The sequence below is a fragment of the Pollicipes pollicipes genome, unplaced genomic scaffold (assembly GCF_011947565.3).
Source record: "Pollicipes pollicipes isolate AB1234 unplaced genomic scaffold, Ppol_2.1 Scaffold_4740;HRSCAF=5597_pilon_pilon_pilon, whole genome shotgun sequence".
Taxonomy (NCBI): domain Eukaryota; kingdom Metazoa; phylum Arthropoda; class Thecostraca; order Pollicipedomorpha; family Pollicipedidae; genus Pollicipes; species Pollicipes pollicipes.
The window spans coordinates 1,966,866-1,979,658 of NW_023596545.1; the positions used below are offsets into that span (position 1 = coordinate 1,966,866).

Here is a 12,793-nt window from a genome sequence, read left to right on the forward strand (position 1 = left end):
ACCTTGTTCTGCAACACCTGGCTTCGGCAGGTTTATTTGGTAGAACACGACATCAGCCCTGGCGGCACATCCGACCTGATATATTCAAGGTCGATATCTTGTTATATGCTGTTTGGTAGTAGCGTTTTTCAAACACCAGATTCTCTTTATTTGTGCAAGTTACAAATACTTTTTTCAAATTTGCTTCTTCAAACATCATTACTGAAAATCGTTACATGCGCTTAAGGACTTAAAGGCGTTTGTTTCTTTCTTTAAAAACTGGTTGTTTTCTTCACTCCACTAGCATTCCAAACTACTTGCCTTCGCCCAGTCTTCCGCTTTTTTACTCTAGTATCCTTGCCCTCATCCGCCCTCGTCCCGCCTTCATCTTGCCACTGTACGCGCAGAGGAATTACTCTGCCTCCAGGCCTCACCTGCTGGCCGGGAGGCGGCCGTCACGTGACCCGGGCCGCGCCGGCCCAACGGTACCGGGTCGGAGCCACGTGACGCCGCGTACCGCTAGCCGCCGCCGCTCTCTCCGCCGGCCTCTCTGCCGACGCCGCGGCGTCGGTCCTCGCCTCGCCTCGCCTCGCCGCTGGCCTCACTCGAGCGGCGGCCGTCGCGCGGCGTGCACGTGAGCGCAGACGGAGGGAGCCGCACAGGAGCACCGCACGCCAGTCGAGCCCGGAGGCGCACAGCGCAGACCTCGGAGCGCGCGCAGCGCCAGCACAGAGCCATGCTGGTCCAGGCGGCGCTGGTGACCGCGCTGGTCGGTCTAGGTGAGTTCACCGGCGCTCAGCACGCTGGCCCAGTTTTGACACGATGCCCCAGTGCACTGACAACGACCTAGTGCCTGCTGAAATGTAACTGAAGCGTTGAACACGGCGGTAGCGAAAAACTCGTTCTTTGGAAAGACCTACAGTTCAGGGCCGCAAAGAGTTGACGTTGTCAGCTGTTTGCTGCACAATCGCCGCGTCGTTAGCGAATTGCTCGGCGTTGTTCACTAGCAAAGTGGCTTCTGCGCGCACCTGTTATTGTCATAGACCAGCGGACTACATCAAACGGTAAATCCTGGCAAATCATTTAGAAGTGAACAACGTGCTTTCGGGTATGATGAACAGCTGCGAAGTAGCATCCCCTGAGTACCCAGCAGCACGATTACTGCATGTTGGGCCACTGTGAGGCTACCTGGAACGATTTCAAGGTTAGTTCGGAAACTTGGCGAGTTTCCCTTATTCCCTCCCTCCCAGTTCGTTGATTGCTGATTGAAACTATCAAATCCACCATATTTTTGTGAACTTGACGTCAGCTCATTTCATGCCGTTGATGGCTGTCTGTCATGGTATTCTCTTTTAGATGGATGTCTATCTGTACCGACATTCTGCCTTGTCGTTAGTGCGAGACATTAAGTGACGTGACGCGGGTTAATGAAACTTGAACAACTGTTAGTTCCTGAGCATGCTGTTTTAAGCGAAAAATATGATGCGTTTTGACGTAGTTATTTATTTATGTCGGTAAAAAGTGCCGACAATTCATACTTATGGACCACAAGATAAGAACTAGCTTCATTTCACCTCGAAGATTTGAACCCTTCAGAATAAGTCGTGCAATAGCTTCGAGCAACGACAATGCGTGACACAACAGACAAGGCATCATACCCCCTTTTCTTTGGATGTAGTCTTCTCATTACGCAATGCTGCAGATTTGCCTGAGCCATCGCTCGATTATGTTATTTTAATACTCACTTCTTCAAAACCATTGAGGTGACCGGTTTTATACTCTACACTTTCAGTCGCCAGTGCTTATCTAGCGACACGCCTGGGATCGAGGGCGGTGTGAAAAGGCGCGAAGGTGGTCAGCCGGGCTGCGCGCGACACCAGAAACGGCCATGAGCGAGCGCGACGCGGGTCGCGCGGGGTCGCGCCCGCGTCCGTCCGGCCGGGCCAGCGTGGCGTCATTAGCTGGCAGTCGTTACTTGTCCAGCCTGCCTCGGCACATGCCGACTGGCACCAGTCGGTAAACAACGCCGGGGCTCGGCCAACGCTACGCGGGCCGGAGGGCGCGGCCGTCCCGAGCCTCGGCGCGGGCCGCTCCCCGGTCTCGGGCGGGCCGGTCCCCGAGCCTCGGCGCGGGCGATCCCCGGGCCTCGGCGGGGCCGGTCCCGAGCCTCGGCGCGGGCCGGTCCTCGGGTCTCGGCGCGGGCGGTCCACGAGCCTCGGCACGGGCCGGTCCCCGAGCCTCGGCGCGGGCCGGTCCCCGAGCCTCGGCGCGGGCCGGTCCCCGAGCCTCGGCGCGGGCCGGTCCCCGGGCCTCGGCATGGGCCGGCCCCCGAGCCTCGGCACGGGCCGCTCCACGAGCCTCGGCGCGGGCCGGTTCCCCGAGTCTGGGAGTGGGCCGGACCGGTTGGTGCGAGGCAAGCTACTTCAGCTGCTGTGACACCCGTCCTGGTGTGCCTGTTTGGCGACGCCCGCTCGATCCAGGAGGGACCGCCGCAGGGTTGGCGCCCCTCTCCCCCGAAGCTGAGGGGCTGCCGCCCGCGGCCGTGTCAACGAACCGTTGCCTGGCCCGCGGCTGGAGTTCGTTCCTCTTGCGATTGGCCACGCCGGCAGCGCCGTCTGTTGTGTTTGTGCGAGTGCCGAGACGCGACGAATGCGCGTCGGATTAGCTGCCGCCTGCGAGACACTGGTGGCGCTCATTCGGCTTTAGGTGCGCGACCATCTGGGGATTGAATTTGCGGACAGAACAACCGAGCCTGTCGCCACAAAAAGGCTAGCTCTTTTTTGGAGTAACGGTCGGCTGATTTTGTCAGAGTTGATGAGAATCGGAAGGAAATTAAGCTATCCTGCACAGGTAATTTTGTTCTTTATGTGCAGATTGTCTCTTTATGGTAGGTTTTTAAAGGGTACAAACTGTCCCGAGAGTGAGGTTCTCTGTGGTATTCCATCGCAGTCGTGAAACAAACTTGGTTAGAAACGTAAGCTCGCTTTCTACATTTTCGCGGATGCAAAAACTGGACAGCGATGCAAACTGAGAAGGGCTTAAGCAGTCAGGATCTAGGCACAGTGTCATTCCTACCAGGCTTAGAACAGGCATGACACCTCCACAGGTATACCAAAATATGGACCAATGATGCTTACTCCTGCCTTTGAACCAGTCGCCAGCCTGCGATTCAGCAAAGCGGGCTTTGTGCCATGTCTGTTTGGGCCATGCACGCCTGGTGCGAGTGGGTGCGGGATCGGTCGATGCCCTGGCCCGGAGCCCGACCTTCTGTTCCGCCCGCACCACCCCACTCCCTCCAGCCCATCTGCGCGCCCGGCGTCCGACCTCAGCACTGGGCTCACTCGCCCTCGGCACACGAGCGGCCGGCCTTAATGCTTGTCGATGTCGGCATCTACGCTTGTTGATGTTGGTATCTACCCTTGTTGATGTTGGCATCTACGCTTGTTGACGCCGCACCGTCGCGGCGTGGTCACGGGGGGGTGGGGGTGGGGTACACGCAGCAGCTAGAGGTGGGCGCGACTCTACGCTGAATTCTTCCCACGGTGGATTGGACAGTGCATTGAACGTCCTTCAGCCTCAGTCAGGGGTTCTGTTCGCCTGCTTTTCCTGTACAATCGGCGGAAGGGATGATGGGACTGCGTCGCAAACCTTGCCAAATAGCAGTTGTGTCACTTCAGTCTACATGGGGGCTTCGTCAGAGGTTTTTACTTGTGGGGTGTTTAGCGCTGGGGTTAGCACTGGGTTCACTCTCCCTCGGCACACGAGTGGCAGGCATTAACGCTTGTTGATGTTGGTATTTACCCTTGTTGATGTTGGTATCTACCCTTGTTGATGTTGGTATCTACCCTTGTTGATGTTGGTATCTACCCTTGTTGACGTTGGTATCTACCTTTGTTGGTGTTGGCATCCACCCTTGTTGATGTTGGCATCCACCCTCGTTGATGCCATACCGGCACGGCGGTGCGGAGTACTGTTGACCTTGTGATGGTGTCAGCGGAAATGCGCTTCCTCCAACTCCACCACCGCTCTCACAGACGGTGCCTCATCGCGGTCTAAAATTGCATGCTCCGTACAAGCCTGGAGCGGCTGTGGTCGGTCGCTGAGCCCGTGCACGAAGCAATTCGCTCGCTGTAGCCGATGGCGACGACGGACGGTCACTCCCACTCGACACGGTCGATCGCTCCACCCCGACGCATGAGCCGTCGGCTGCTCTGGCCTGAGGAGAGGCCGTTAATCGTTCTGCGCACCTTGCAAACGCTGGCGACTCCTCCGACATGCTGGTCGCATTGTTTCGTGCAGAGGCGAATGCACTCTGAAGTTCTGGCAATTGTGAATTAAAGTAAATGTAAGCCAGGTAATCTGGACACCCCAATAGGATTTCGGTTGGGACATCTGCGTCACGCTAATCAAGGGTTCCGAACTTCGTCGTGAGGAAAACCCGAATTATCACGTCTTTTAAAGCGAAATCCTACAGTCGCAACCAAACACTTATATGTGTTTGTCGTCGAAGCCAACAAGCCGTACTCATTCTACACTCGGTCATCGCCCCGAGACTCTGTTTGTTTTGTGTGAGCCAGCCACTGGGGCTCAGCCATACACCTTGACACCATATGCCACGGCAGCTGCCTCTGCTCGTCAGCGCGGTCAGTGACCGCCATTCTTCTCCGGGAGACTCTCCGTCATCGCCTTTTCCCACATCCCGACATCGATCCGTGTCACGCCTCTTCACGGCCAGTTTTCCCCGTCATATAAACGATGTCCTCGCATCGAGCTCCCTGGCAGCCGCACTCCGTCCCGGCACGAGAGGGCCCACCCGTCCCGCAGTCGGAAGGCACGCGCACGAGACGCGAGTTCGAGTGGACGGCTGCGCGCTCCTCCGCGCGGCCACGCGCCTGACACGCCACGCCTACCGGCTGTCCTCGGCAGGCTTGCTACGACCTCGGGGCGATGCGATAACGAGCCGCCGCCAAAGCCTCACCGGCGCCAGATGCGAACGTGGGAGTGCAGTCCTCCGCACCGGCGTAGCGGTGCTGGCTCCTCGGGCCGAGCGGTGGCAGCAGCTGGGGTCCATTACAGTTCCCGTAACCTCATAGCGGGCCGACGCCTCCTGGGCGAGGCCGTCCGGGACTGTCTGAGGCCCACCCCCGGCTATGAGGCCTTTGATGGATGGCACACTTCGATTGAACGGAGGAAGGGTTCGATTGCCAGCGCTTCAAAACACCGCGCTGCCAGTGACGGCGTATTCCGCGCTCGGCTCGCGACGCCGCGGTGAAGTGACAGCGTCGCCTACCGCGTCTGACGGCATCAAGTGCCCCATTCGCACCGTCAGCGCGCCGTGCTGAGCCTGAGTACCCCGGAGTGTCCCGTGCCCCGCCTCGGGACCGCTGCCCCAGTCTGCGCGGTTCCCCGCAGCGGGCCGTAGCGAGCTTCACACCGGCGCCGTGAGAGGGCCACCGCCGCCGCCGCCGCCGCCGCTGGCAAGCCAGCTCCAATGGGTCAGTGAACGAGCGCACAGCTGTCGCGTCGCCGCGCCGTTTCCGCGTTGGTGGCGCGCGGCGTCATCTGGCGCGGCGGCGGCGGCGGCGCGGCGCCCGTTCGCACCCCGGCCGCGGCGCTACACGCACGCCGGCCGAGTTTTTCGGCAGCTCTAATGACCACCGGCGGCAGGTGTCCGCTGCCGACTGCGCCCGTATGACCACGGACTGGTCGGGCGGCGTCACCACCGCTCGCCTGCGCCCGTATGACCACGGACTGGTCGGGCGGCGTCACCACCGCTCGCCTGCGCCCGTATGACCACGGACTGGTCGGACGGCGTCACCACCGCTCGCCTGCGTCCGTATGACCACGGACTGGTCGGGGCGGCGTCACCACCGCTCGCCTGCGCCCGTATGACCACGGACTGGTCGGGCGGCGTCACCACCCCTCGCCTGTGAGCCGATGCTCAGCGAAGAGTGGATTTGAAAATACGCTTCTGCGCGCTGACGGACGTGAAGTGAATATCAGCAAGCTTGGACAGAATGACTTTTAAGACAACATATGTATACAATGACTGTAATATTACAATAACTTGAACGAAAGGGAATGGTCACAAAGAACATGTCATTGATACGCAACTATGTCAGTTAATACCGAATACCAAAAGTCAAATAACGTAGATTTGTTTGCAGCTGCTTAAATTGAGTTAGGGCCATCACCTTCTGTTAATATTTTGGTCATCTTTTATTGAGCTATTTACATGAGCGAATTTATCGAGGGACGAAATATTTTGCTTGGGCCAGCACATGAAACACACAGCATAACAGGTTTGATCAGCTAGTACCAAGCCGACCATAAGTGCACTAAGGCGGCTGCTGACCAGGCCAGATGCCCGAGGGAGAGCTACTAATGAGAAGAAAAGAGAACGGTCATGCGCCGCGGCGAGAGTCATCAGCGTGGTGCGTGACAAAGCTTTTCTCTTCTCTATCTCTACGTCTCCCTTCTCTCCTTCCCTCCTCCCTCCCTCCCTCCCTCCCTCTCTCCCTCCCTCCCTCTCTCTCTCGTTCTCTCTCTCGCTCTCTCTTTCTCCCCTCTTCCTTTTCCCTTTCCTGTCTCTGTCTGTTTTTCTGCAAGTTCACTTATGCTTACTATGGTTGATGTCGGAAGTGATCTAAAGACAGCAAAGAAATCCACACTGCTTGCCGAATAAAGGCGACAGCCAAGCACTTCAAAATCATACCTAGCTCAACATCTGTTAATGTGAAGCCATACAGGAAGAGTGATCATTGCACTCATTGTCTTATGGGACATTTGTTGTCCTTTCGTTGACTGATAACGACGATATTGGGGAGAGAAAAAGCTCAAAAAGGCTAGCTATAACATGTTTCACACGACAGGCTAATATCTCGTCTACGTTAGGCTGTTTTTTTTCGAATTTTCATATCATTATAGTTGGTAAAAAGTTGAATGCATAAATAATAAATTATTTGAAACGGACGTAGAGGCCGATCACTTGCATTCATATCGCTCTTAAACTATGCACCCTTTCCTTGTTTTGCCTAGGTAAGTGATGATGCCTTGCACTGGTGCCGGTTTGTGACATAAATATATTCTAAGTTTGCTGCGTGCCGCACACACTTTAAGACAACATATGTTGAAAACCTACGTCATGTGGATATATCATGGTGCTAATGCGAACTTTTAGAGCATTGACCAGGGACTTATTCAAAGGGTAAGGGCTTATCTATGATTGATCTGAAGTACGCCTACCGCAAGGTTATTCGTATTTCTGCACTTTCAGTTGCCGCATTGTGGCAATACTGGCGCTAGGGTGCCTGCCTCTGAACACACAGCTAACAGGCTAGAGCTGGGCAAAAACCGCGTGGCCCGCTGGTGCTGACGTCCGGTCCGGTTTTTGCTCCACTTTCACCGGCACCAGCTTGTTCACTGCACGAGAAGTGCTCGGCAGGGCCTCCTTCAAATCCGCCGAGGACGGGAGGACCACTAGTTGAATCCGATCACGCACGGCTCCTTATTTGTATCGCTTGCGCACAATTTGGTGGGGGTTAGCCAAGTGGTGTTCACTTCAACGTCGAAGTCATAACCACTGCCAATGGCCGTGAACCCTCTGTCGGCGCCACCGTCGGTAATATGGCGTTAATGCGGTCAGCAAGCTGCCTCAGGTCCACACCACGGCAGTGACGGCGTGGAAAATCGTTCACAATGCACGCGCACCATGTGTGTCACTCGCTACGGACCAACGTGTCGCTGGCCACGCTCGGGTCGGATTGCGTGTTTATTGTGCACAGTGCGGACCGCCTGCGGTCGCGTGAAAAACGCTCCCGTTTTGCGGAGTGCCAAAACGTAGTCACGCTCACGCTAAGCGGAGCCAACAGTTCTCCGGTGTTGTGGACGTTCGCACGGCACTTAACAACCACCCAACTCTGTGTGATAATGAGGGGAAGCTTATCCAGAAGTGTCCATCCCTTCTGCCAACGCTTTCCAGCGCAGATGGTGAGGCGTTAGTACTTGAAGGCACCACCTAACCAATGTTCATATGCCGTCAAGCTCCTTTCACGCTTCAATTCATGTCCAATGAGCAACAAACTTCAGCCAACAGCCCGGTCCGCAGGCGCTGGCGATAGCCACCCAGCCGGCTGTACGCCCACTGACAGCGCCCCGTGTCGCCGTTTCAGCCTGCGGGTGCGGATTTCCGGGAGCGCCGGCGCACAGCACGGTCACGTTCTCGACGGACGCCATCGGAGTCGGCACGGTCGCCACGTACACGTGCGACCGCGGCTTCGAGCTGCTCGGACCGGCCAGGAAGGAGTGCCAAGGCAACAGCACGTGGGCGCCGGCCGGCATTCCGTTCTGCGGTGAGTGTTGAGTGCCGGGGTCGCGGGGCGGTCTGCTGGGGATGGCGATAGTGGTAGGGTGGGAGGGGAGGGGCACTGGGATTGTTCGCAAGGTATTAGAAAGCTCCCGCTCCGGGCTCGTATATAAAAAATGTTCTCGAAATGCTTCCAAACGTTAATTTTTGCTATTACTCGCCGGTGACAAGAATTCATCTGTATCAACCAAACATCCTAGAAATACAGACAGTTGTGGCTGGGTTCACGTACAAAGTGCCTACACAACCTCAGTCTTGAGGTAATGTGAGTAAAGGATAGTCATTCCCTTTGCTTCATTTTTCTCATTGCCCGACGATTGGTGGATCCAAGAATAAAGTGGCCACTTGTGGCGTTCCCGCTCAGAACTAGCTGGCATTAAAGCACAGATACAAATATGTAAAACCCATAATGCCCGAGAGATACTGTATGCAAGGTATATACTTATACTTATTATATACAATATACTTAAGCATTGTGTTCCTCCGTTTTCTCCCTTTACCTCCAACCCTGGAACAGCCCTGGAACAAGCAGCCCACCTCACCGACCATAAGACCGTCAAACCCCTTTCACATCGCGCTTTCTCGTGCCGTGAAGGTCTGGATTTCATATCCCTTCATAGTGCTACCGTTCACAGCCTATCCGATGTGAACGGGACTGTTGCATCTATGATGAGGTGTCCCATTGATAACTGACCGCCAAAACCGCGACAACACTGGCTTACCGCGTCGAAGGTGCTTGAGGCGTGCACGCGCGGGCACCCACTCGTGTTGTGTCTTCGTTTGTGGCACCTCTGCAAAGTAACTATGATTATCTGGTGTTCTATTCAGAATATGCACACTACTACGCATGCTAGCTTATCGCTCATCTCTTACACTGCCAAAGCCTGGTGGACTACGTGCGGCTTCGTTTGGACTGGTAAATTTAGCCGGAAACTTCTGCATGATACCGACACAATTAGAACAAACCTGGACCATCTGGCGTCGCGCTTTTGCCGTAAATCAGCCTGCATCCTTTATCAGTGTACAAACATTCCGCTGGGAGCGTTGCCCAGTTGTCTCCTCATCTCCTCATTAGCCTCCGCCGAGCATATGGCGGCGTCGTCGTCGTCGTCGGCGGCGGCGGCGGCGGCGCGGCGCTCCGCCACCGCTATCTGCGGCAGCCGAGAGGCGGCGGTCGCGCCGGCTCGCTGGCTTTCTGTGCCGGCCGCAGCCAGCCGGCGCCTAATGAGAAATTGACGTTGCCAGTTTCCGCCGTCACCGGGCCGCGCCGGCCACTGGCCACCGGCCGCCTCGAATGGACCCGTCCGGCGTAATGGACTCGCCCGCGGCGCTCGGTGACACTTGCTCGGCGGCGCGTGCCGGCCGCTGCCGCCGGTCCCAATTCACGCGCTAACCTTCAGCTGACGGAGGCGGTCTCCAGGAGTGGCGCCTTTTTACTGGAGCTCTGTCGGTTGCAAGTAATGCCAACTGTCCGTCCGTCCACGTCCGTCAAAGCCGTCCCAGTGGCCCACGTGGTTAGAGCGTCTGCCTTCCGATCCACCCACCCGTGGCGGGGTGGGTTCGAGTCGCTTTAGGGCGCTCGCTGTTGGCCCTTGACAGGTGTGACCTGCGGCCGGTGGCGGTGGTCGCGCTGAAGGTCAGTTGACATCAGAGGGTAGGACGGACCGTGCCGAGCAGTGCGGCACGCTAAGCTTTCACCACCAAATGCTGCCGTTGACATGGAATTGCGTGATCGGGTGGTAGGGGTCAGGGCTCACACAAGCACTGCTCAACGTGAGCTCTGATCCTAGAAATCCATCCATTCAAAGGGTTCGGATCGAATCTTTAAACAAAATTAAACTGCTCTGCATCGATTCCTCCCGTTTGTAACTGAGGACGGGGCAGTGCTGCGACGGAGTAGTCGCCGCTGCGGGTTAGCATCCTGTGAAAAAATATAGTCTCTGTGTGGGCTAGGCTGCTGTGAGGAAATGCAGTCTGAGATGAAGTCGGACGGGATCACCCTCTGCTCTCAAAGCATTTGAAATCGTATTATTCGCTCATGCTTTGAAGAGGCCGTATGCTTTACACGGGACGCAAGAATGTCAGATGATGCAGTGGTGCCTGTGAGTTTCTCATACATCATGTTTATCAGGCGATATTTATTGGCTCATCATCTATCACAGAAGGCCGCATTACCTCCTAGATTAGCGTCATTCCAACACAATCCATCACTGAACAAAGCAACTGCCTAGGAAGCCCGTAGCCTCTAGTCGAGCCTCTGCCAGTCCCACCTTACCTCACCTTTAAGTTGCCCGTGGTGCCCTACTCCTGCACCCCTCTGACCAGCGGAGCCTCCCCTCGGCGCCGGCCGCCGGCCGCCCCGTCGGCCTCTCGGGTGCCGTTAGACGAGCCACGGAGCACGCGGCGCATTCCCACCCGCACGAGGCCGCAGGCTGGAGCCTTGGCCGCCGCCGCCGGCCGGGGCGGTCCGCCGTGCGGGTGAGGCTGTCGTCCCAGCCGCCCGGCCAGGGGCGAGCTGGAGGAGCCGAGGAGCAGCCGCCGGCGGTCTGAGGGCGTGGTGACGTCGGTCCATCAGGAAGGGGATTCTTGAAAGGTGCAACATGCAGGGGGGACTTATGACTTCCGTGCACCATGACTATTACTGAGTTAGGGACAGCTGGTGGAATCAAATAACGTCGGGTGTTTTACATGCGGCCTGTCCGAGCACATAGAATACAAATCATCACCTTCCGGGTAAACGGACGGTTGTTCAGCAGACCATGAAAGCTTTTCACCGTAAAGGCTCTTCCAATGATGTTCTTGCCCCGCACCTCTAAAAAAGATTAAAGATATGTACTTGGTGGAGAAAACAGATTCTATAAACCATTCTGCGGTCAAAACATACTTTACAATGCTCTTTGCTTTCAAATGAATTTGGCCATAAAGGGTTGAAATACAAGCCGATCAAAGTAGGCTTGTTCCCAAATAATTTTAATCAAACGTCCCCAGCTACCATCTGGTGCATGAGACGCATTCAGTTACATCAGCAGCACCACAACTTTGCCCCAACACATGACGGCAAATTGGTTGGTCTTGCCAGGAGCTGCCCTTTACAGGCTCCCTGTCAGTGCACTGATGGCAACTGTCGCACTGGGATACCTGAAGTCACTCTAAAAGCGAAACATTCTGTTCACGGCATTAAACAGCTTTTTATGCTGGAAATTTAATCAAAATAACTTGCTTATCGTATGCGCGGGGTGACACCGGTTCACTTTCTAGTGTAACGTGAAAGACCGGTTATCGATCTCAAATATGCATTGCATAGGGCTTTTGTGATGGCTTCAAAATGTGGATGGCGGCTTCCTCCAAACCGCTGACATATCGATTAGCATTTGATAACACGATACGGAAACGCAGCAGAATTTCGCTTCTAGAGAAACTCAGTGATTGTATTCGCCATACTTGAGGGTCATTCATTTCCCCGTTTAGCCTGAGGCACGCTTGCATCAGGTGGCTGCTTTTTGGAGGGTGGAAGAGCTCTCTAATAGACGCTGCGCTGCCAGGAACAGTGGGACAGGCGTATCAGCTCCAAACGACCCTGCAGCTCGTGACTGCCTGCGGCGCGCCACTCCTCACCGTCACGCTCCACTCGAGAGCTTAGGAAAGTTACCGACGTGACGCAGTCCTCCGTCACGGTGGAGCGCCTCGCGAGAGTTCCGCAGCCAGCGCCACCTCTTGCACTCTGGCCCCTGCGCCGGGGGCAGACTTGCCTCCGGTCTGGGGGGCCCGGACGTCCCGGTCCGGTGCCGTCAGTCCTGCCCGGCCCTGTCCGGTCCGGTCCGGCCACTCCGGTCCGATTCCTCCCAGGCCGGCTCCATCGCCGCTCTCGGTCACAGATCGGTTAGTCTAGCCAGTTGCCTTGACTGTTGCTCGGTTGGCTCTGGCACTCGTGGACTGCTATTCAGTGCTGCTTGGCTGGCGCCAAAAAACAGGCCCCCGATCGGATCGATAGGCGAGGCAAAAACACATCAATAATTGGGGCCTCTGGATTCGTCTGATCGCTTTGAATCATGCCTAGCGTGGTGAAAGCCCCGAGGCGGAAGAGTGGAACGCGTTTTCAGGAAGCGTTCGTCATTCAATGAGACCGAACCAATGAGCCATGAAAATACAATCTCCAGGCGCGCAGCCAGTTAGTTAAGTCACTATCGCTGCGAATGTCGCAAGCAGTAAATATATATTTTTTTTACAAAACAGAGTACCTCTGTCGCGATTCATCGTCGTTTTGGGCGCCAAATGCATCCGTTAAATTCAGGTTCGTTGTCAGGGGTAACGCACCGGACTCTAGTGACGTCATCACTTCTTCAGTGTTTCGACATGAGTTCCGTGTCAGCGCTTCTCGGCAGCAGGAGAAATCTCTGGCGGCGCAGGTAGCCTGCAACTGTTCAGTGATTCATATACGGGCGCGGGGCC

General features: G+C 56.1%; 1 protein-coding gene across 1 annotated transcript in view; it reads left to right on the forward strand.

The window, feature by feature from the left end:
* Positions 1 to 598: 598 nt before the first annotated feature.
* LOC119098866 (sushi, von Willebrand factor type A, EGF and pentraxin domain-containing protein 1) overlaps positions 599 to 12,793 on the forward strand; it is a 39,165-nt gene continuing 26,970 nt past the window's right edge. Inside the window, exons 1-2 of the mRNA XM_037221911.1 lie at positions 599 to 758; positions 8,151 to 8,330. Of these exons, the coding sequence (XP_037077806.1) occupies positions 716 to 758; positions 8,151 to 8,330 (223 nt within the window). The 5' untranslated portion in view covers positions 599 to 715. The remainder of the gene's footprint in view (positions 759 to 8,150; positions 8,331 to 12,793) is intronic.